The sequence below is a fragment of the Hetaerina americana genome, unplaced genomic scaffold, assembly GCF_022747635.1.
Source record: "Hetaerina americana unplaced genomic scaffold, ioHetAmer1.1.p SCAF_51, whole genome shotgun sequence".
In the NCBI taxonomy this organism is placed as follows: Eukaryota; Metazoa; Arthropoda; class Insecta; order Odonata; family Calopterygidae; genus Hetaerina; species Hetaerina americana.
In genome coordinates this window covers 2380875-2406579 of record NW_027287107.1, presented here as the reverse complement: position 1 = coordinate 2406579, position 25705 = coordinate 2380875, and the positions used below count along the sequence as shown (strand labels likewise).

At 35.6% G+C, this 25705-nt stretch overlaps 1 protein-coding gene across 2 annotated transcripts; it reads right to left on the bottom strand.

The window, feature by feature from the left end:
* Positions 1–1335: 1335 nt before the first annotated feature.
* On the bottom strand, positions 1336–23120 carry LOC139694650 (protein DENND6B). Of its 2 annotated transcripts, none has more exons than XM_071593140.1 (9): positions 22825–23120; positions 22381–22653; positions 22081–22266; positions 21736–21977; positions 21150–21340; positions 16801–17069; positions 16513–16725; positions 14098–14330; positions 1336–3745 (listed from the first exon to the last, which is right to left on the bottom strand). In XM_071593140.1, the coding sequence occupies exons 1-8, from the start codon at positions 22984–22986 to the stop codon at positions 14133–14135; spliced, it is 1734 nt and encodes a 577-aa protein (XP_071449241.1). In that variant the 5' UTR covers positions 22987–23120; the 3' UTR covers positions 1336–3745; positions 14098–14132. The 2 variants fall into 2 exon arrangements, with proteins under 2 accessions (XP_071449241.1, XP_071449242.1); XM_071593141.1 differs by lacking the exon at positions 1336–3745 and adding an exon at positions 12233–12243.
* Positions 23121–25705: the final 2585 nt, after the last annotated feature.

Below are 25705 nucleotides of genomic sequence, written 5' to 3'. Positions count from 1 at the left end.
TCATTAAACATCTGCTGTGTTACATGTAATTGAAAGGTAATGGACATGAGAATTTTCTGTGTTTTAAATAATATAAAAATTGAATGCTTTGATTGGAATTTATGTGGAAATGTAAATCATATTCTTTTCAGTCATGGATCGCTTCCACAAAGTAAATCTGGAAAATACATCATATGAATATTTTCTTCCTGTATTCAAGCAATATTTCTATTAACTTGCTTTTGTGACACCATCCTCCATGAACTTATTTTGAAATCCATATTTGAGCTTTAAATCTCTCCTCTAAGAGAGGATGTAAAATAATTTGTGATGTTAAAACAGAAACACTGTCATAACTCTTCCACCTAGAGAAACTATCCGCTGGACAGACATGAGGATTTACTTTAGTGTTTGTGCCTATAATCTTTGTTCATTACCGGTCAGCAGATAATACATATTCAAGAAGTACAAAGGTTTTCCACTAGATAGTAGTAATGACAAAAATATTAAGCACTGGACAGTAATTGATACATTGAAACATTACTAGCATTTTCATTTGCTTGTGAGAGCTCATTAGTTTTGCAGTTTGTTTTCAAAAAGTTTTTCATGTCTATTTTAATTAATGCCAAGTTAGCAAGGGTAGATAATTGAGCAATTTTGCTTAGGGAATACAGGTGTATAACTACAAATATAACATAACAACATAAGTTATCTCTTAAGAAATATTTAAACAGGTATTCAAAAGTTAAAAATTGATAAAAAAAAACAAAATTAAAATTATGTTTTTAAATTATTAGATTACATTATCAACCCATTTCAAGATGGAACTGCATAAACTCAATCCAATGGCATGAAATGTTCCTGTACTACTGTAGCCACTGAGATTGACCACCAAAAATTGATATGCATACTATTACAATATCGTAATGACCATAGATATAATAACTCCAAGGTCATAAAATTATATGATAAATTATTATTGATAGTTTTCTAGTTCATATCATTATACTTATGCTGTAAAATGCCCATATTGATGGCTACAATATCCTTAATAGTCACAGGAATTAGGTAATATGTAATTATTAAATCACGATCAGTAATACTGCCGATTTGATATAGAGAGCAATTTCATAAGGACCGTGAGCCCCCTGAACTTCCCCTGTACATGGGTTACCTACGGTAGAATAAAAATAAAAATGGTCCTACTAAGCCTAAATACTAGACTCCAAAAACCATCATAATGGGGTATGAATTTGGTGGTACCTTGGCAAACTATTTTGCTACTATTCTCAAAATGCCACAATAATGCTGTCCTTGGAGTCATAATTTTCTACCTCACAAATCACACGATCAGGGTTGGCCTCTTAAAGTGTAGATTATAACTGAAGTCAAAATAATGTTAGTACACTAAGGGCCACTGGTGGTCATTTGTGTTCTCCATAGGAATATTGCAAACTTCATTAAATTATGGATATTCTTATTTATTTCATCATCACAGTTAGCTTACTGAAAAAGAGGTAGGTCTGGGATGGTCCCTGAAAATTACTACACAAATCCTGGGCTTCTAAGCATTTCCTCCCAGCCCTAAATTACTTCCTTCTTCACTTCATATGAGCCAATTAAAACTGAATCCAAAGAACTATACAAAAACCAATTGGAGGCCCGTTGATCCATCCCCGTCTTTTATACACACAAGAGTAAATGGGATAAAATCATTCTGATATTACCATAAACCATTAACACAGTAATCAACCAGAAGGTCGGTTTGGTAGGTGATGGTAGAGTTCACCCAATATTAGACCTGACCATGTGTGAATTTCACACATAAGGGTACGGGGGCCAGCTCCTTTCCCTGCGCTGGCTACGGTTTCCCAGGAAGTTCTGGTACCTGAAAAGTCACACAGCTTTGGTGGAGTTAAGGGTGCACAAGAAGTGTGCCCAGGATTTGAACCAGGGCCCACTGGCCAGCAGTCCAATGGTCTACCCTCGGACTACTGGGTCACCTATGCAGGATGATGATAAGCATGATTTATTCGAGCTTTACAGGTAATTTTTATTTTAGAAATAGTCCATGGAAAGAATTCTGTGTACATTCAAGTATCAGGTGGAAAACGTTTATGCTTTTTTAGCAAGATGTAAACCTAACTTTCCCTTATATTTGAGTCATAATTAAGCAAAATTTGCTGAGTCATTTGATTCAATACAATGATAACAAAATTTGAATTCTTACGCATGAAACATGATAACATTTTTAAGTTTGGCATTTCAATGCAAATTATTAGTATTCATTCAAATATTTAATTATTTTTGCATGCACTCTATTGCAGTAATTCCAAAGTCCAATGCAACTTCTGAAATCAACTATTTTCATTGCTTTGTATTCAGACATATAGCTGAGCTAGGAGTTTTCAATAAACATTTTGGGGTGAAAATCTCCAGCTTACACTCAAGCTGCCTTATATACAAAGATATACGGCAAAATCTATTATGGAATGTGAACGGACAAATGAAAATAAATATTTAGAAAGAAGTAGATTTTTTAACATTAGAAAAGGAACAAGATTTTTCAATGCTTACACCATTACAGGCAATTTAGAGCATATTCAGTTCACAGGTTAATTTATTCTACAAGATGTCATATGGTTCCGTTGAAAACTGTGACTGGTGTCACTTGGTCACTGATGGTGAGAGAGGAATAACAACATTAAATTAATACCAATGTTGCATTATAATATGAATTGGGATATTTTTGTTGTTTGTTCTGCTATGAAATTTCAACATCAACCAGAAGTGATGCTCTGATCCCTAACACATATGATCATCTATGATGATTTAACTGCAACAGCTCTTTAACAATCATAGACCGACTCAAATTTTGCCTTTAACTCTTCACCTTATGACAACTTGAAAAATGATGAGATTCTTTACAGCCTGCAGAAATGATAATATGACAATAAAAAAATTACAATTAAATTATTTATCCAAGGCTTCTCAATGGCCGACCAATTATTTGAGAACATCAAAAAAGCTTCAAGTTACCACAAAAGCTTTTACAAACAACGATGCTCCTGATTAATAATGAGAACAATACCACTTCAACTAAAATAACTACAAAATATTAAGTAATATTTTTTCATCTGTAGGAAATAATAGGTAGTCATTATTATCATGAAAACTGAAAAGCATAACTAGAATTATACTTCAAATAATTGTGACAGATCACACCATTTCTTCTCACCTAGTAAATTTTATCACTCGCCAAACACTTCACAAATTATTTCACAAAACCAATTTTGTCCACATGTCAATGTAACCCATAAAAGTTAAGACGAAGACTCCACAGAAGCTACATGGTTTACTTTTGGTGGTAGTGATATATGGGGCTCTACACTTCAATTGTTCAAGAACAAACATCATGACAAACACCATGTTGAGCTGATTTGTACCCTTAGAAGCCCCTGGTCTAAGGTACTAAGCATTATCTTTGACGCTCCTTTATTTCTGCTGAGAAATGTTGGCACATCAATAACCAACAGTCAGTTTATTTATTATAAAAAATGGACTTTGGTGTGAAGTAGCATTTCCTAAGCAGTCAATAGTCAATCATGACATTTCCTGCTCATATTGGGTACATCTCTACCTGATGTGCATATCACTCACACCAAAGTGCATTCTCTCTTACCATTACATGGCATGGAGTTCTCCTGGCAGCACTCAATGCTACTGTCCAAAAATCAGAGCTATGAACAATCTGCCAAATTTTTACCTGAAAAATAAAAATACTGGAGTTAATTATCTGTCACACCTGCGTAATTCAGGCCATGAAATCATAGATTCTTTAAGTATGGACAGTCCAGCTTTTGTGCTTTCAAAGTAATATCATGCTCTGAGGAGTGTAAGTCTGTTGCCTTAGGGTTATGGCTGGGGCCTTTGAGTTGGGGATTACCAAAACGTCTTAATTGTCCTCTATCAGTTAGAAACAACAGGCTCCATTGAATAGAAGAGGGTAAATATGTTATAAAAAATGAAAAGGCATCAAAAATCTCATTCCTTTCCTCACTAATCCAGGCAAAAAGCATGTGACACAGTAGAAATGAAAGTGTGCTCTATGGAATTGTTGCTCTGACTAACCATATGCTCAATCCTAACTTAAATTGAAACAAATAATAATCACTGTAAAATATGAGGTTTTGTATTTTTGATAACAAATACACAAAGATAAAACTTGGAATACCTGGAAAAATACTAAAATGCTTGGGACAATATTGTGTTAAAATTTGGTGGTGATGGGATGCAAAAACTTTCATATCGCTATGCACCAATGTTTCAGTGTTGCTCTGCAGGGCACTAAATTAGGCTTGCTTTTCCCATTCACCCCAATAACACGATCATAATAGCATTCAAAAACCAAACTACAAGCATCTAATTTAGACTGAAAAATCCTAAGAATCCATTTTTGTTTCAATGAAAATGCCTCAAGTATTTTCTATAAAATCATTATCTAACTCAAGAATCACATTAAGGGAAATACCTAGTAGAATTCTTTAACAGAGAAAAAACAGTTCGTCGCATACATCCTGTATTGCACCGAAACTCTCAGCAATTAAAATATTAATAAGGGGCTCCCGAATAGAAATGGATTTTTACTTAAGAAGCAAATCAAAAATAGACTGAAGTTAAGCCATGTTCTGGAATACTTTTTGACATTTTCTTCAATGGTTTCAACAACTGCAATTTAGTCTAGAAGGTTAGCACAATCTTAAACACTAAAATGCAGACATTATCATTAGTGCTCCAAAATGAAAACAGGTTTTGCAACAGTTCAAAGTTTCTTTTGAGTACCTTTTCTGTATACTATGTCTGCATTCAGATGGTTCGTGTCCTGCAGTTACATTTAGCACGGCTCATATTTGTAGCTTTCATTAAGCTATATCAAATATGTGCATATGGACATCATCTAGGAACAGTATTAGAAATAATTCTCTGAAGTCTAATTTGAATTATTGGGAAGCACAATTAAAGGTAAGGGAAGGATATGTTGAAATAACTTAATTAACTAGAAGCTTATTACCATTTTATAGAATTAAAACCTTTCTCAATTAAATTTTTGATTTCTACACATTTCCAGGCACATAAAAGTTTAATGGATTCACATAGGAAGGCCTGTATCGTGTATGGAGAATATTCCAGCATAGCTTCCCACAAATCCAAAATGAATGATAGAGATTATTCCACAACTCCATTCAGATACTGTCAAAATAATAGAGCAAACAGGATGTATGTGCCAAAAAAAAAGATGAATCTATTAGCCATGCAGTCACTATCATTGCTAAATTGACCAACTCCTCCACAGTTCAATGTGCAATTAAACTATACAGTATGTTGTTACCAAAGGTGTTGGTATGTTTGCAAGACATGGCCAGGCATTTGGATCCTAAAGTTAATTAGCAGAATGGCCAGCGATAACCAATAACAAAATTCCCTCGGTTTTCAAAATTTTGGATACAACTTGACAAAACAGAGCTTGATGACCCATAAATGCCTAGTGAGCATATTGCTAGCTCAACAAGTAAAATGGTCCAAGAAAACTCATTCAAAATGAAACTTGAACCTATTACGAAGATACGAGGGTTGCTATTTATATTTTAAGCCTAATAATGAAAAGACAGTAATTTATTGTTGAAAATGGCTTTGTTGTTTTTCAAAGTATTCTCCATGAGAATCAATACACTTTTGCATGTGCTCGAACCAATTTTGGTAACACTTTTTCCACTTCGATAGAGGTACCTCCAAAACATAGTTTTTGAATGCATCAACGGCTCCTTCAGGTGCCAAAAAACATTGGCCACACAATTTTTTCTAGATAAACCAGAATAAAAAGAAGTCATTAGGCACTAAATCATGACTGTACAAAGGATGACCCATCAATTCAACATTTTGACCAGTCAAATAGGAATTTGTTTCAGGCAATCTGTCAGAGCTTGCATTGTCATTATGAAGAATGACCCTTCGTTTGCTTCTCCTTTATCCGTATTTCAACAAGTACTTCTGGGAAATATATGCTCGTGTACCTTTCAGAATTCATGGTTCTATGTTGCTCTAATGGTACAGTTGCCACATGTCCAGTTAATCCGAAGAAACATGCGATCATTTGCTTTGATGTGCTTTGTGCACGAGTCACTTATGTCGAATTTGGCTTGTCTTGGAAGACCCATACAGTGGATTGCTGTTTTGTTTCAGGCCCAGATGCATAGATCCACAATTTGTCACCTGTGTAGAAGTTATGCACAGCTTTTGATGCACCGCGATTGTATTTCTTGAGCATTTCTTTCCACCAATTGACACGAGCATCTTTTTGAGCTTTTGTCAAATTATGCCGGATCCAACGTGGACAAATTGCTTTCACAGTTAAATGTTCATGTAATATCTTATTAAGGCTTGTCATACTAAGAGTGCCTCAATCTCACGATAAGTCACATGACGATCTTCCTCAACTAGTTCTTGCACAGCATCAATGTTTTCTGGCACAACTGATTTTGGACAACCTCCACGACTTTTGCCGCTGAGCAAACGGTGGCCATGATGGAATCTGCTATAACAGTGTTTCATAGTAGCAAAGGATGGGGCTTCACAGCCAAAAGGGGAAGTAAGTTGATCAATGTACTCCTGCCTTGATGATCCACATCGAAAGGCATAAAAAATCATTGCACGAAAGTGTTCACGAGTTAATTCCATTTTTTCGCTGAGATAAAGTTTTCAAGTCACTGTCAACAACACAAGTTATGATCAAACAACAAAATGTTCTGAAGAAAGTTAGCGTTGAAAGGGTCAAACTTTCAGATGGGAACGTCCTATGGTGCCTGAAGCACTTAGTGGTGTCAAGGTTCAAAATATAAATAGCAACCTTCATATTATCTAACTGATACCCTTCTTGAGTCACCTGGTATTTTCCCTGTGTACCTATGGCTTTTGTGGTGTCTAAACCAAGTGTTGATGAAGACTAACCCCTGTCTCCTCCAGTATTCAATTGCTCTCTACCTGCGGTAATTCCTTGTGTCTAAACTGTAGTCCCCCACCGCTACACCATCTCTTTCTTCACCTACCGCCACATTCCAATCACTATCCCATGTTTTCCTGCAGGAACATATGATTATATCCTCTAACTGATTGTACATCCCATTGCCTTCTTTGGTCAGGCACAGGTTTAGGAACAGTGTGATCAATTCCCACACTTTCCCAGGAGCAGAAGTGAACTCTGACCACAATTTAGTTGTCATGATGTGTTGCGTTTGTTTCAAAAGGATAAGGCAGGGGCAATGGGTTAGCTAATGGAATGTAGAAGAATTAACTGGATTGACATGGAAAGAATATCAGGCTGTAGAGAAAATCATGAATGAGAGAAAAGAGCCGAGTACTATTGAGGAAAAATGGGAATGTATCGAACAAGGGTTATCATTTTCAGGACCAATATTTTTGCTTGTGATGCTATTTACTCACTATGTTAGGTGCTTGTTTATTGAGGTTTAACTGTAAGTAACATGTCAATGTTATCTGAGAGCCAGTTTTGGACTAAATGACTCGCATGAGCAGGTGCACCGTCCTCTTGAAGGACATATTGTCTTCCCAAGGCTACAGTTACCATCTGCGGTTTCACGACATTCTTCAAAATTTGCAGATAGAGTTTTTTTGTGATAGTTTGTCTCTTTTCAAAGAGATCTGGCAGCATGATATCACCCTCAGTGGACACAGCACCTAGGACATGAACAATACCCAGAAATTTTGTAGAGCAACAATCAGGGCATCCTCGGGGTCATGGGCAAGCCAGCGATCATTTCTCTGGGTGATCTCTGCGTCAACGATGAATATTTTTTCATCAGAAAAGAATCTGTTTCACCCCACAGCTTAATTTCTTAGAGAACACAATAGCAGGTTGCAGCAAGGAATCCCCTGTGTTTTGGCAGCCACAGACAGCATCTGTTGCACCTTTATTGTGTACGACTAGTATTGTAGGTCCTCCTCTGCCATTGGATGCATTTTTCGCACGCTAACATTCAATTCTGATTCTAATTTCCCCAGCGATCGCCTCGGGTCCTCTGAAGTCAGCGCCTGAGCCTTCTCAACGACTGCCACAGTTCGTGACACGCGCTTCCTTGAATGAGGTTTCCTCGCCGGGTTAGCGAAACCTTCCCAGACATCTCCGAAGCATTATACTTAGCCACAATATTGTAAACAGTTGATCCACGGTATCCAAAGAATCGAACTATTTCACTGGGCAAATGCCTAGCGCGAACACTTTCAATAATCACGGCTCTTCGATTGTACTCCACACTTGTTAGTAAAATTTCGGCCATTTTTAAGGTATGACTGTTTACTAGATGCCCATAGCTTACAAGAATGCCAATTGCAACCTCCAGGGGAACTACGATATGGCGGGAAATTCAAATTGAAATTCGTTCAGATTTAAGCGGCGCACCCTGTATGTATTTATTTTCAACATTTAGTCATGTTAGAATCCCAAAAATTCGACATCACTCGGCCAAAACACCTTTAACCTGCCTTGTTTCCATGTTCTGAAGCGTAATTCATGAATTCAAGTTTAAATGCAATACTTAAAGACAATATTCTCTCCTAAGATCCCATGAAGTTATTATCATTTTAACTTATTATGCAATGCTTAGCTTCTGTTATTATTTTGATATTATTGAAATTTTTATAAAAAACAAACATTTTCTATGCCTTTGTAACACACTCATACTACTCAAGGTTGAATACCTAGAGACTAGAAGTCTATCAGGAGGGACACATTGTATGTTTGTATAAGCAGAGAGATTGGGCAACACTGTATCCCTGCAGTCCGTCATGTCCTGGCTTTCTAGTTGTATAATAATCTCCAAGTTCACCAATTTGCAGATTTTCTGTTATTTTTTTACATTTTTATGTATTTAATGGGGAACTTCAATGAAATATTTGATTCTCGAAAGAGCGACTTCATATTTCTTCACAAAAACCATGGTTGGTGATATTTTACAATGGTTTTGATACAGTTTTATTCCTCTCACCCCTGGTTACTATTTAAGAATTACCATGTGTTGCCTGAATGATTTTGATTAGAATAAATTTTTGGAAATATATTCACTACTGTTCACAAATTACATAATTTTCTTACATTTTGAGTTCATTTTTTTATTATACATCAGGTTTATGAACTTATCCATTTTATAAGCATGACTATTTTTTCTCTATTATTTTAATCAGGATTTACTTTCCATTCACACATATTTTATTCTTTATTTTATAGTTGTATTCAATACGGATGCCTTACATACTTTATTCATACATGCACACATGCACATGCACATTTGTGAGATGTTTTAGAATGTAAATATGAGGCAATAGTGGGATTGATTCAATTTTATAGCTCAGAAAACAAGTGCATTAGAATTTGCAGGCTCATAAAAACTGCTGTGTACCAAAATATGTAAAGCTGAACAGGTTGAAATAGCTTGGGAACTATATTAAAATGGAGCCACAAAGGCAACAATTACCATAAATAACACAAACATACTATGTGTAACCATAGAGTAAAATCATTTCACAAATACTTTAATATGTGATTAGTGTAATATAACAAATATTTGTGTCAATGTTGAAAACTTTATTTTATCCTCAAACAGCAAGACAAGTTTGATTATTAACTTACTTAATCCTCTGAGGTTTAGATAAAACACAAAGATGGGATTAGAGGAATAATTGCTAACAAACGCACCAATTTCAGTGTAAAAATCATTTGCCTTGACTGGAATTTGAGTCCAGATCCCTCAATGCCTGGCCGAGTACTTCAGCTTGTTTAGCTATTAAGACATCCTCTCACGCTGAAAATTTTCAAAAGGGTTTGAATTCCAATCAAAGCAAGCCATTTTCGTACTTTTAAATCGGTACATTTCAATGCATATTTGCTATGACTCCATGAACATTACTTTCACAGAATCTCCAGCAGTTCTTTGAATTTGTCTGCGATAAACATCTCTGTGTTTCAAAATTAGCATTAACCTTGTGGGCTATGGTGCAGTGCGCATGACTATGAATACCTGTCGCATTGTATGCATGGTATTTCATCATAACATCTTGTCCCTTTAAAGATCCTAAAATTTTGGAGTGAAAGAGGATGCCTCAGTAGCTTAGCTGGCTAAAGCCCTAGGGTGGACATCAAGGCATCCAGGTTCGAATCCCAGTCAAAGCAAATGATTTTTACACTCTGAAATTGGCGCATTTTAATGTAGATTAGCAGTTGACTCTGTTAATGTTACTGCTGTGGCATCTCCCACAGTTCTTTCAATAATTGCACAGTTATCCAAAATGCACATGCACATCTAAAGCTTTCTTAACAATTTGTTTTGAAAACAAAATAAAATTATGTCAATATATTTTATGAATGAATACGTTATGATAAACAAGAGTCAAATTAAGGTTACTATCATGTGGTATGAATTGAATTCATTGTATTCCTTTACTAAAATTGTTGGCAAGCTGTCAACTGCGGTGTTAACTGTATAAATTCATTACTTCATTATTGACTGAATTTCTATACTTAATCATCATTTCTGAAGTGTCTTAAATATCTTATAAATAATGTTTCTTGTCAATCAACTTCTTCATTCCTCATCTATTTTGTTCCCTATCTATTGGATTGTTGTGTAAGGAATTAAAAAAGTCATTACTTGGCAGTATGTTTAATGGTTTTGGATGGACTTATACGTACATTCCTTAGCCTAACCTAACATGACCAAACCTGATACCCTATATTTTAATTAACTGCTCTTCAATTCTGCAATATTTTTATCTCCCTTAACCTGTCTGCCTATAATTTTCCTCCCCCTGCTTTGCTTGCCTATTGTAATCTACATCACAGTCTTTAGCACTCCATTACCAATCAATTTACGAGGCTTAAAATCAATTAATTGGTTCATTCAAACTTGCTTATTCTACATGACCTTGCTCCTTTGTACCCATTTAGTCAGTTTGAGCAGTAAAACTGCTAGGGGAGGGAGTGGGCCATTTCATCCCAGACACCCACTTAAGCACCCATTATTAATCAAGTTGCTGGTTTGTGTGTTATCAATTAACCCAATTGATGGTGGATCTAAAACTCTTAGAACCTAATCATTTATTTTAGTGATCCACCATAGTCTTAATTCACATTCAATTACCAGGTCAGATCCTTCCTGGTGTTCTCTGGAGTGATCAGACTTTTTTAAATTAAATGAAGGATGTAAGCTCAAAACCCACACATCATCGCTGGAGAAAGAGAGTTCATCATGGGAGCATTGGAATGATTCTACATGAATACATGATAATACCTCATAAACTTAAATATTTCCATTTCCTTTTTTCATTATTTTACATTTCCCACACAGTACAACTTGAGGATAGGTTTTGTCAACTCAGCCATTCAATGCTTATTCATCTGGATAAAGAGTGTTTTTCCCCTGAATCTTGTGATGTTTTCAAGCAAGGTTTACACTCTGACTTTGAAAATGATAATGACATGATTATTTTTCAGTCAATCATGAAAGCTGACACATTTTATATTACATTGAGTTATAAAAATAAGTAAAACAGTTTAAAAGGGCGATTTTAAGAGATCAAATCCACAAGTTGCACGGTGAAGAAAATGTATCAGTGGTGATTAGAATGGGACTACAGATGCTAAAATTGCTGTCTTTAATTCATGCAAAATACTAGAAAAAATATTTCCTATGAAGTTCAAACATGAAGCACCTGTTCTTCACTCTCATAACCCAAGCCAGTGCACAAAATTTGGACACATCCTTAAAGATAAGAGATTATAACTGAGAGAAAATCCTATAGTGGAAGGCATGTTACAATACTCAAGGGAAAGGACTAAGTTAAATCTCTTCAGTGATCATTGCCCACGACTATAAGTGGAGCAAAAATGACCCTAATTTTCCATCCTGAAGCAGGGCATGCATTAGATCAAATTGGATCAGCACAGAATGGAACATCTCAGATCGGAACCGGCCAAATCAGCGTTTTTTTCGACCCCGATCGACTTCCATCAGCCATTTGTTGGCAAGCTAGCATGTATAAATTCACACAGACTGAATGGACCCTCACTTTTGCTTCCTGTTTTGAGCATTTTCTTTCTTCACCATTCACATAATTAGATATTCCGCCATTCCTACTTGATTTACTGTATGCTCTGCTTGAGGCAGTTGCCATCACTTTGCACCCCCACTGTCAGTCCTGTAAGGTTTGAAATATTTGTAACCCAGGCCATGAGATATTATAGTGTTGCTACATTTTCTGGGAGTTTTCAGTGTGTATAGATTACTGAGAGTTTCTGACCATCACAAGTTCCATGGGGTGATATCCTTTGTAAATTAAATGAGCTCTCATTTTTCATTGAAAATAAGAACATAAATAATTGGTTTTAAGAGTTAATGCAAGCAGGGCAACACTTTAGGACTTTACAAGGGAAGAGATGAAGGGGGTCTAAGGTCCACAGTTGAAATTCCTAAGTCCCCCTACATTTCCCTAATATAAGGAGAAAAAAAATAATGCTCCTCTAAGTGGTTAAGTCATTACTCGATAAGTCAAAAGCAGTGCAACAGTATGAATTTATCTCAAGATGGATTAATTGCCCAAAACTTGCAAGAAGGCAATAGCATATTCTATAAAAATAAAATGCACATCTTTACAACATTACCCTTGTTGATTCCACTAAAAAATAAATCCACTTTGTTCTTCCTTCCTCCCAATACCATTACAATAGTTCCCTAAAGCTAACAGAAGTAAACTTCATTAAAATGAGAAAATTTTGTCCCTGCAACATATATTGAGCAGAAATTGTTTCCAAGATAGGAGGAGTCCAGAGGTGAAGTTGTAAAATAAAAAATAATTTACAGATGCATGATACCCTTTGATTGATGCATAATTTCCTTTTGTGTTTTCCACAGGATTTATTCATTGTAGACAGTTATTTGGCAGAAAATTTTTCTATTTTACAATATTTATCAGCTACTCATTCATTACTTTAGATCATGAAGCTGATACAGAATTTATTGATACGTTATAATCACAAATTATTAACTGTTACAACTTTGGCAGGTCCCATTGCCAAAACTATCACATACTTAAGTCAGCATAACATCCTCCTCAAAAAGGAAATGAAAATATGACTCTTCCTTTGTTATAAGAAACTTATATATGCTTTTATTGTCGGAAAGACTTTCAACAATCTCTGCATAATATATGTTAAGTGTTTTCACTAATAGAAGTTCTCATGAAACTATTCAGTTTTTTCAGATTAAAGATTTTATTTTAGCCAGTTTTGAAATGCAAGGAATAAACCCTGGTTCATGGGAAAAACCAGTGAAATATTCTTTTTAACAAACCCAGGTTAAAGACAGTTTCTTCCAAATCCAAGTTTGAAGAAAGCTGATTAACCTGCTATTCTTTTAAACCCGTTTGAAGAAACCCAGGAAACCCACTAACTCCCATCTGGATAACCTGGTATCCCCTACTTAAACCCAATATACCCATAACTTCATACATAAATCCCATAAAATCTGTGCGATAAAAGGTTTTCACCAAGAAAAATCCCTTTCTTTTGTAGTGCTAAAAAATGCTCACACATTTAAACTCCTTATTAGGCACAGACTCATGTTTCAATCAGAAAATAAAACTATCTAGTAAAATTTAGAGCTATGATATTCCAAAATAAACATGCATTTGCAAAAAAAATTAAGGCCTGTTCATTAACCATTCTTAATAGAAAGGACATCTGACAAAATGATCTGCAGTTAAAAAACATCGTTCTCAGCATCAAAAAATTTACCCTTACCCAATGGTGCATTAAAAACCAAATACTCTCCAAAAGAAAAATGCTTCATTAATACTAATCTATACACCAGGCTTTAATGAAAATCTATCGGCTAATTAAGATAGATGCTAAAAAACAATTACGTCACGGTCAAGTAACAAGTAACTCAAGAATACAGGGAACAGCAACAGGCATGCAATTCTCTCTTTGTGTGACATTGCTAGAGGTAAAGCAAAAAAGCAAGCCTTCCAGTAGTATCAAACCAATGTACTTACAAAATAACAGCTATATTTTAAAAATTATCTTGTCATCAGCTGGACTTCAAGACTGTTTTGAGGTCTTCGGGAAGCGTGCATATTATGTCATCCATTCTAAGCTTCAGCTGCTGTCGAGTGCTTTTATTTAAAGGAACATCTTCCGATTCAGACTGCTCTAATTTATGTCTTATTCTCAATATCATATCCACAACTTCAACTTCTTGCTTGCCCCTAACCCACAATTTCAAATTCTGAAAAGACATTAAATTTTAATCAAATGTATTAAACATAATTAACACAAAAACAGAATGAAGGGGATAGTTTAAAATATTTTATGCTGATATCTCTTATCCCAAATCCTTATGAGTATTTTCAGATTGGTCATAAAATTTTAGTGATAACATTTATGTAACCATAAAAAAACCATTAACACAGCAATCAACCCGAAGGTCGGTTTGTTAGGTGATTGTAGAGTTCAACCAGTACTAAGCCCAACAGCATGTGAAATTCACACATCAAGGGGGTCCCGTTCCTTTCCCTATGCCGGTTACGGTTTCCCAGAAAGATCTGGTATGTGAAAATCACACAGCTTAGGTGGAGCAGCAGCTGCCCAGAGAGGCTTGCCCAGGAATCGAACCCTGGCCCTCCAGTCAGTAGTCCAATGCTCTACCCCTGGACTACAGTGATCTACAACATGTATATTAGTAAATATTAGTCAGATGTAAACTGGTAAATCAAAGTAACCAAATATTAAGTACAATGGTAAAAAAGGCATGGGAGAACTGGAGAGGGGAATGGGAGTCTGAGGGGAATTCACAAAATCGGAGGTTTGAGGATTATCAACCTTTACCTAGCCAATTAGCCAAGGGGTACCCTTATCCTCACAGGCAACACAGGGAAGGAACTGACCCCTTCTTGATGCATTACCACATTTCCCAGCCCACAAGACACACCCTGATTTTTCAGGGCAGAATTTACAAAAAATATTTTGATCAGACAGAAAAATCAAATATGTCAATGTAAACACTTAATTCATATAATTTAGAAAATTGAATTTTTGCATTAAAAATTTAGCAGCTTCACATTGATCAACTTTTATTCATTATAGAATCCCATAAATTCATCATCACTGAGTTTAAATGCCCTTCAGCTGCCCTTTTTTGGTGTTCTGAAGTGCCAGTCATGGATTCAAGTTTAAATGCAATTTTGTAAGATAATTTTCTCTCTCAAGATCCTATGAGGTTATTATCATTTTAACTTTTTATACGATGCTTAACTTATGTTATTATTTTCATACAATCAAAATTTGTAATGAAAGCAACCATTTTCTATGTCTTTACAAAACTTGCGTACTTATTAAGGTTGAATAACTATAGACTCCGAGTTTATCAAGATAGACACCACATATGTATGTATTAGCAGAGGGACGATGTCTCCGTTAGCCCAACAAATATTAAATTTTGAGACAGCACCACATGTGAGATGTAACTAAATGCGCTAAAGTATATACATTTGTGATTTGAGAATTTTTAGGAAGTACTATCAACGAAATATTAGAACACTGTTGCTTACTACTGACTCAAAACAGGGATATTATTGACATTTTTAAATATGATAACCATTTTCTATGCCTGATGTGGAAAAAATATGTAATAATAAGGGTTTTTTCAGTGAATCAGCATGCGCTTGTACATCAAACTTGTACCTGTGCACCCAAGGCCCATAAGATCCAGTCTGATTTTGGAGCACATTTTGGAGTATAAAAAAGTGCATCTTAGGGGCTGGGGAATCCATTAATTTCACATGCTTTAAAAAGAGTGGGATGAGATCTACTTTCACTTATCAAACCAACTTTCACCATAATTTCTGTAAGATTCTTCATCAGCTAATTGTTGGTTTCAGCTATGCAATTGATTATATTTAAGCATGATATCTCAAGTCTTTAAGTTAAATGAAGGGAATTTGTTTGGGGGCCAACCATCCCTTAGTTTTAAGGTTACACTATTTTACTGGTGTCATGGTATTAAGTGTCATGTTAAGCACGGGTCTGATTGTCAAAAACTAATACTATCTGAGCAAATGCAAGAAAAGAAAATAAGAAAATCCTCATTTTCATTGACTTTTCAAAGAAAATTGCCAAACAAAATGGAGTGACTATAATTTAGAGGCATTTACATTCGAATTTTCATGGATAGACTAGTTTGTACAATTAAAAAGAGGAAGACTGCAAATGATCTCACATGTTTATGCAAGATATTCTATACCAAATAATACAAGGAAACATTTTGCTAATTGAATATTTGTCTATTCAAATTTTGGAAAATCTTCTACTAGTTGGTATGTATTTATTTGGATAACTCTTTCATAAGCATCACTAAATAACTCATCTAATAAATATATTGTGCTCATGCTGAAAAATTCATTTGTACTTACAGCATCAGACAAAGCTTCCAGTTGAAGAACTTGAAGTTTCTGACTAACTTCTCGATACCTAGTATTAAACCAACCACTAAAGTTTGCTGAACGGAAGAATCGACGATATAACCCAACCCAGTCACCTTTTGTACCAGAGGTCAGCTGAGGACCTGATGTTCCTAACGTAGCAATGAAGTCATCAGGGTTGAAAGGTCTTGGAGTAGGAGCAGCCTGAAATGCATCCATGAAGATTAATAAATACATTTTTTAACAATTGATCAAATTATGCTTCACCATAATACTTACTTTATATGGAGATATGTTTTTTTGCAATGGCATAAGACTTGCCATGTATCTCTCAAGTGGTATCATGAAGCTCTGAGTGAGTTCCAGCAAATGTCTTCGAAGCAAGGCAGTTTGAACCTCTGATGGTCTTTTAGTTTGTACCCCTTTCAGTAACTTTTTTAATATAGTTTTATCCTTATGTAAAAATGGCCTATAGTATGTATAAACTCCTGGTTTGGAGTCAAGCATCTTTAAGTTTCCTCCCTTTTTTAACTTATGCTTTTGATAAGCTGAAACAAATGAGTTGCACCATAAGTAATGACCAACATAAAATGGTTACACAAAAAATAATACTTTGCATTATCAGAAAACTTCTCATGACAATCAGACAAGTATAAACATGAAGTTGATTTCCATACATCCCTTACGGGTTTAGCTTGGCATATTAGGATCAAATATTCACTTTAGGAAATCAAAAATCCATTCATCCTTGGGAATTCCCATTTTAACCCATTATCCTATTCCAATCCCAGACCATAATGTGATGTCAGTAGGGTTTCTCACTAAGAGCCAACAATCCCTTCAATCACTCATTACCAATTTTAATAGTGAGGAGATTTGCTGTGTAAATGCTGTAGAGTGGACTTAAGTCTAGTGTTGATTATCCCACAGTGGGATACAGTGACCACACATGCACAGACCGCAATCAATTTTAATAATTCCATATACAAGGTAATGAAGTCAAAGTGGAAATCAAAGAACTCAAGAAATAATTGCTGAAAGTCCTGATCAATCGTGGAAGATTTCTGGCAACAAAGAATTGGTTTTATGATATTGGTTTGCGGTCTTTGGTCAGTAAAAACTGCAAACCAAATTTTGTGCCAAAAGTAAATAAAGCAATGAAACACTTTGGCAGAATGGCTCAGAATGACACAATTTGGCATATCACCCTTCTATACGTCAAATCAGCAGCATTTATCCTCTTAATAACTTAAAAAAATTTGATATGAGTTCCAAAATTTGGGAATGAAAATTGGTAAATTTCCCCTAAAATCCCATTCATGCAACATGCGAAGAACTTCAGACCTGGTCATATACTATTTTTCATATGAAAAAATATAGAAACCATGGATGTACTGATGCAGAAAAAGGCTTCCTTGATCTGTCTGAATCAGATGGTCAAACTTCTATACCAAAATGTTCAATGAATGTTAATGCTGAAGTATAAGAAGCAAGTAATGGAAAATGCCAGTGCAGTGAACTATAAAGGAATGAATAGATTGCTAGGGAACAGGATAGTTCGGACAGCCGCTACAAACAAATCTTTAGATTGATAATATATGATGATGAATTTGAATGGGCTTTATTAATTAATACATAAGACTAGTTTTTCTAGCATAGATGGTACATTTATGCCTATGTAAATGCATTAAAACTATGATGTCTAAGACAAATAATGAAAGCTTATTAATTAATGTGCCTGCATCTTTAATTCACAGAAAGGTGGACCTTAAATACTAGATTTAATGAAAGTCACCATACCACAAGAATTTCTACAACCATAATTTTGTTTGGTGCAATATGTGTCTTCAAAAATTTTTTTCTTATGCACTTCTAAAACAACTAATTTGTAGTAAATCCACTATTTTCAATTACTACTAGCTTCCCTAAGTTGACCATTTACATCAAGCTACAAGAACATCATCTCTTAAGAAGAATAAGAAGTGACCCTTATACAGTGACCTGGAATGAAAGAAATGGGAAATATAATTTCAAAAAACTCACGTTTAAAGAACATTGATAAATATATCTACCTATATTATAGCCTGCAAGCGAACGCTAGGATGTGTGGCAGGTGATGATTATATACCAGACAAGTTTCGACATAAAATTACCCCAGCACGGTCAGATAGTGTTATTCTGATCCTTCATCATTTGTGGGAAACATTAACTCTAAGGAGATCTGTTCTACACTTTGATCTCGCTACTTTTATTCACATGATCTCTCTTACCATACTACGATGGGGCTAATAGTAAATTTCAAAAATGTTGCAATAGAAACGGCCTTCCCAATAATGAAAGAGATATTTTCAACCTAATAATGAAAAGACAGTAATTTATTGTTGAAAATAGCTTAATTGTTTTTCGAAGGATTCTCCACCATAATCAACACACTTTTGCAAGCGGTCAAACCAATTTTCGTAACACTTTTTCCACTCCAATTGAAGTATCTCCAAAACATGGTTTTTGAATGCATCAACGGCTTCTTCGGGTGCCAAAAAACGTTTCTATTTTTTCTATTTTATAAAAATTTTTTCTAGATAAACCGGAATAAAAAGAAGTCATTTGTTGCTAAATCACAAAGTGCTCTTCTTAAAGCACCTCAAGTAGGGTCTGGGATACCATTCGAACCCAGTACATTAGCCTGTACATTAGCCACTGCCCTATCGCAATCCCCTCACCACAAAGAGATCTTTTATAATAGTAGATATTGAATGAAAAATAGTGATAAGCAAAACAGTTAAGAAATATTGTAGATCAATATTGAAGAAGACTATTCTATAATTTGAAAAATCATGGATCATTGAATCTGTATAAGAAAATTTTTTTGAAATGGCTACGAGTTGAAATTAGAAATTCATCAAAATAATGTCCTGCATGATTCTGACATAACATCAATTAGCTATCCGTATCAAAGTACATTTGATTGCAGCAACTGCCTAAGTGGGATAATATCACCCTACTACACACAATATTATTCGAGGAAACGTTAGTAGTTGTCAAGATTGTCTTTTAGTGAAGGCGACCAAAGTTATACAGGTGGTGGTGCTTAAATCCGGACAAGGGAGCGTTTCCTCGAATGAGATTTCCTCGCCGGGTTAGTAAAACCTTCTTGACTCTTCAGAAGCATTATACCAAGCCACTACATCATAAACTCTGGGGTACCAGAAGAATCGATCTATTTCGAGATATAACGCCCAGCGTGAACACTTTTGATAATAGCGGCTCTTCAATTGTACTCTGCATAAGGATATAACATCTCGGCCATTTTGAGGTTATGACTGCTTACTAGATGCCTATAGCTTTCAAGAACGCCAACTGCGACCTCCAGTGGAACTACAATATGGCAGGAAATTCAAATTGAAATTTGTCCAGATTTAAGCACCACACCCTGTATGCAGCAAATTGCCCATCCATTTCATATGTGAATGAAATTACAACTTGCTCCCAGTAACACGTTCTACTAGTCAGTATGTTGTCCCATCTAAGGGTCCATTTTGTACTGATCCACATGCTCTTTCCTAGGTAGGGATACATGTGGAAGCCCTGTTGGTTGATCTCAAGATTGTCCTATGCTATTAACAAGAGAGCCCCTGGAGGAACTTCAAGTTTGACTTCCCAGGATGAAACATTAACACTGAGGTGTAGTTTGATTCTGTAACAACAAGTCCATATAGTTCCTGAAATTCCACAGCATTATCCCTGGGATTTCCCTAGGGCACACTTATGCAGAGCAGAATGCAGTAATTGTTCCATTCTGACCTTCAATTACAAAATGAATGAATATTACAATAATAAACAAGCTTGTTATTCCAGTTTTTTGTCACCCTCTTGTTTGCTAAGAAAATTACTTTTTAGTTTCACGACAAAAGTTCTACCTAAGATTCTGAAAAACTTCGGCTATGGAACTGTAGTTTATATTGAACTAATGAACTACTGTGCCTGTTATTACAATTAACATAATAGTCACAGAGCAGAGAGCATTTCATTACCATTCCCGTGAAAAGCTTACTTCCATCACTCATAGACATGCAATACATCAGTCATCACCATATTCAAAGGACAGAAACCACAAATCACGTATTGCCACTATGGTTAAGTCAACCTGAAGGTTGGTTGTATAGGTGAAGGTACAATTCACCAAGTAATAAGCCCAATGAATTGCAAAATTTACACATAATGGTGAGGGGCCAGTTCCTTTCCCAGTGCCACCAGTGTTTTCCCCAGACGATCAGGTACCAGAAAAATCACATAGCTTGAGTAAAGTTGAGGGTACCCGGAGGCAGTCCCAGGAATCGAGTCCAAGCCCTCTGATTAGTAGCCCAGGACTCTACCCACTGGAATACCATGCCCCCTTTCCATGCATTAGTATGAGTGTATTTTTCATTATATTTACCAAAATTATGACATTTAAAATATTGTAAATACAATGTTAGCAAATGTCAAATAACAGGCAATTTTCATTAAAAACCAGATTGTTTTTTATAGGTCACAACAATTATTTAAATTAGTAAAATTAATTTTAAACTCATAGTAGTAAATTTTCATACACAAGCTACAATTATTCAAATATCCCAATCTCAGCTCACCTAAATTTGGTGATTCACATACTCGTATTATGTGTGGCCAATGTTGAAGAGTTTTTGCAAAGAATGGATTTGTCACTCCAAGTATGACTGGTGGAGGCGCATGAGACTTGGTAGTATACTCCTTAAACTCACTGTCATGTATTGTGAAAAATGGTCGATAATCCGCACAGAACATCAGTGGAGCAATCATGCTAAAAAAGAATAATTTAATACATTTTTCTCCAGTTCCATTTGAATAATTTCATGAAAAAATACAGAACAAATTTTATAAACTGACTTCACAAAAGATTGGAAATGTTGATTTCCTTAGTCTTGCAATTAATTAGGCCAAAATATGTATGAAATGAAGTTTACGGCACCTGGTGGACCATACACATAGCTATTGATTAATTAAATGTTGGATTTCAAGTTTATTTTACTAATAAATGGAACTTCTTACACCCCCTTCTTCAATTTTTTGTTAAGTTTCTCAAATTACCAGGTACATTAAATTTTAGAAGCAATGGCAAACTACTGTTGCTTTTCCTCCATGAACGAGAATGACTGGAAGATACGAGCTGGAAGCCACGAAAAATATTTTACTTACCTAACCAGGGCCTGAACCATTTCAGAGCATGTAGAGGGTGATGAGGCCATGACAACTATGGGTTCAGCAGTTAACACTAGTTCCCATAACATATGAATATGAGATAGTATGGGGTAGAAACATCTAAAAATGTTTATTTCATGGACAGATGGGATTATTGTTGGAGTCAGAGACGAGTTGACTTTCAAAGGGGAAGCAGGAGAAGATACTCCAACTTTATTGTTTTGACTTGGAATGTAAGCCTGGAAGTAAAATAAATAGGAAATAAACTCTATTCAAGACCATTTTTAAATCGATAGTTTTCGCATATCATAAAATTATATACATAAAATATGGGTGCATTACCTGTATCACAGTCCCAAGTAATGGTAGGTTAACAAGTTCCCCAGGCACTGGTGCTGGCCACTGATCAATATCATGGCACGCAGCTTCTATGCTTGGCTCTCCGTTCTCGAAGTACCCGGGAGCAATTAGAGCACAAACTTCCGTAAATAAATTAACAAATGGAAACCTTGATATAAGGACAACGCTCTGAAATAAAGGAGGTTGATTTTTTTGATTTGGTCCCACAAAATAATAATTATAATTTGACAAACCGTATTGATAGGATACAAACGGAAACTATCATAATTTTATGTGCCTTACCTTTTGAAAGTAGCCCCGTGGTAATGATTTGTCTTTCACTTGCCTAAAATACACATATCCACAATAGTGACCAGGGTCTGCCTGAAGGTATATCGGGCATTTCTGATTGTACATCCGGTGCTCTAACAACAGACCTCTATGTCCCGGTGCTTGTCTAATACGGACGTGGAATTGTGTGTCTCCCATACAACCTGAGTTTGAATCTGGAAAGGCTAGGTAACAAATGTTGGACTTTTCTTGTTCGGAAAGTTTTACGTGGCCTGGGTATATAACCTTCAATGGAAACATGTTAATAAGACAATTATTTGATGGATCACTTTAATGAGAACATATCACAAGCACATATGCCAATTCCCGTTGAATGCATACAGACAACGCTCGAGTACGAGCATGACACAAGCGCATCACAACAAACAATATTTACTTTCAAAAATAAATTTTTACCTCAATTGCCTGCCCTAATTCTAGGTCAAATGTGACAATGCATATACAATGAGCCCAACTTGAAAACCTATCCCAAGGCAAGACAGCAGATGAACGTATGTTTTCGCTGCTTCCGCATTCTTCGCTCTTATCAACACCACTCACAACACTGACAGCAGCCATTGTGAGGTTCGACGAGACATAATCACATGATAAGCGAGGTTTACGCTTCTTTTAATTACCTCACACATAAAAAACAAAACATTACTATCGCAATGTCGTACGCCATAATTAAATTGGTTACTATCGCTGTTATAAACCACACATGTGCAGCGCATCGAGCAGCGCAACTTCGTGACAGTCGCTCGGCGTGTTGTTTTACTATCAGCGAGTGATTTAAGTGGAGTTAACTCAGCGGTGCCGGAAAGTACTGATAAAAATTCGAATGGAAAATTTGAATACTATTTTAAGTGTTTTTTGTTGCAAAGCCATTGAGTTATCGTCCTTTGTGTCATGCTTATCGTCATGAGGTATAAATTACCGTGAAGGGTATTTACTTTAAATGTAGTGGTCACGGGGACTACCTTATGTGCTGCCGTAAAACCCGTATAACATCCTATGTTATCTGCGTAGAGCAAAATTTGTTTTTGATGCTATGAGAATTGAGCACAAGGGATGCTCTCGGATTATTTACAGTTTTTGAAATCATATCTGCCCCGATCTTTTTCCGGGAATTTAAATTTCCTCATGAGATACCACATTGATATTATTTTTTCAATTGAATTCCGCAACCATATTATACATTTTTTTCCCTTTAAAGTGCATGAAATTGACATCGAAGTTCGCCATATATAGTTGCCTTCTAATTGTAGAAAGCTGACAGGGATTCAGGCTAAAGTTTGCCCAAGTTATATTATGAGGATTCGTCGAAATATGTTTCATTTTTGTTTTAATATCTTTCGTTTTGTAGTTGCGTGATTTTATGTCAAATTCTTTCTCGAGGTTTTGAGCACTTTCATCCTTGAGCCTTAAGCGGAGCTGCCGGTGACGAGTACTCGAGCTCAGCTGAGACCACATGACTGTCAAAGTAGTTTCTTTCTCAAAGTTTGTATCCTGCTGCCTCCATTGCTTAAAACCCTAGGGTAATTCGATAGTCATGCACAAGTGTCACGTAAGATAGTGTCTTCGACTTTCATATTGCGGAACTAAGGTGCTTATATGATTATTAGCTTTCTTACAAAGTAATTTATGCAGTTAGGGTGCCTGGTTATAATGCTGTTTCCTCATGCAGCCGCACCTTGCATAAAAACTGTGGAATTTTGATTAAATCGAAATGTATTATTCCTGTAAGACTTCAACAAGGAAAGACATTTCCAGTTTGTTTTTGCCAATGTTTACATAGACAATGTATGCTTATATTATCATTCTACCAGTCAGCTCTCAATAATTTGCTCTTATTTATAACAAACTGAGCAGTATTTTGAAGTTACCTCATGGCTCCTTCTGTAACCTCAAAGAGGATTTCGAATTTTATACGCTTTACAGCGGGCCAAACTGGGATGACTTCACCAATCTATTGAAGTTTTTTAATCTCACCATTTCACCATTAAAGTTTATTGAACTAATCATTCTGAACTCAACTGAATAGTTGGTTTATCATCAAACATTTCCAATTTAATTGGGACCTCTGTCATTCACTAACTCCCACTTTGAGGTAATTGTCCAATCTTATGTAAGTTCACCATCACCACATTTTCATTAGTAAAATCCTATTCTATGCGTTTATTTACCGATTGGAATAAATTCATATTTTTAGTTTTTAAATATGAAAGACTATTCTGCTGTTTTTTCAGCGTCTGATTTGATCATCTCCTAAGTATTCATTTGCTCTTTCCCCCATCATTTTTTGTTCCAAGTCCCACCTTTCCCTCGTGGGAAATCAAACATTTAGAACTTAAGTGCTCAAATACAACCGCTTTCCCCATTTTTGAAATGGAATTACAAAGTTTGTCAGCCAATTCCTCCCTCATGGTTACTACAAATTCGCCCATAAAAACTATTCCTCCCCTATTTACCCAAATTCTTGAGTTTCTCTGCAAAACTGTTGCCTATTTCCATGGCCTCTGATTAAATTTCCTGACTTGCTTTTCCATTAACAATTCCTGGTCCAAGCTATGCTCATCAATTTCATATTATCTTTCTCCCCCCAAACTTCCTGGTTCATTATATTCACCATGTAATTCATCTATACATTCTTTCCACCTTGTCAGAAGCTCTTCTGATTCAATTATTGATTTATCAGTTGCATATCTAATAGTGTACATTTATTTTCTTCCATAAATCCTGACAGCTCCTTCACCTGCATATCATGTCCATTTCACCATGTCTCCATAAACTCTTCATGTCTTAGCAATGCTCTTTCCACCATGTTCCCCTGCCATATTAGTTACTTTTTACTGAATGTTGTTTAGCTCGTTGTACTGTTTTTCCTAATTCTGTGTTCACATTCCTCAATTTTCTTCTCTCATCCAATGTTCAAATCATTTCCTCTGGGTTCCTAATCTATTTACATTTCTTATTGTTTCTTTTGTTGCTTGAGCAATTAGCATATATCTTCTACTGTACCCAACATATTTACCTAGCTCAAAATGCCATCAGTTGCCTCCTAGTAATCTTTCCCTTTTGCCCCAATTAAATGTTTTAAATCTCATTTCCTTATACTCCTTCCAGAATTAATTCTCTTAAATTTAACATTGCATTTTATCAGCATTAAATTGCGACTCATAATTGCACCCGGGGAAGTATGGAACTTGATCAAGTAATTTCTATTGGGTTTGACAGTTAAATAACCGGACTGGAGCTGCTACAGAGCACACCACGGTAGGTTTGAACATGTCGGTGC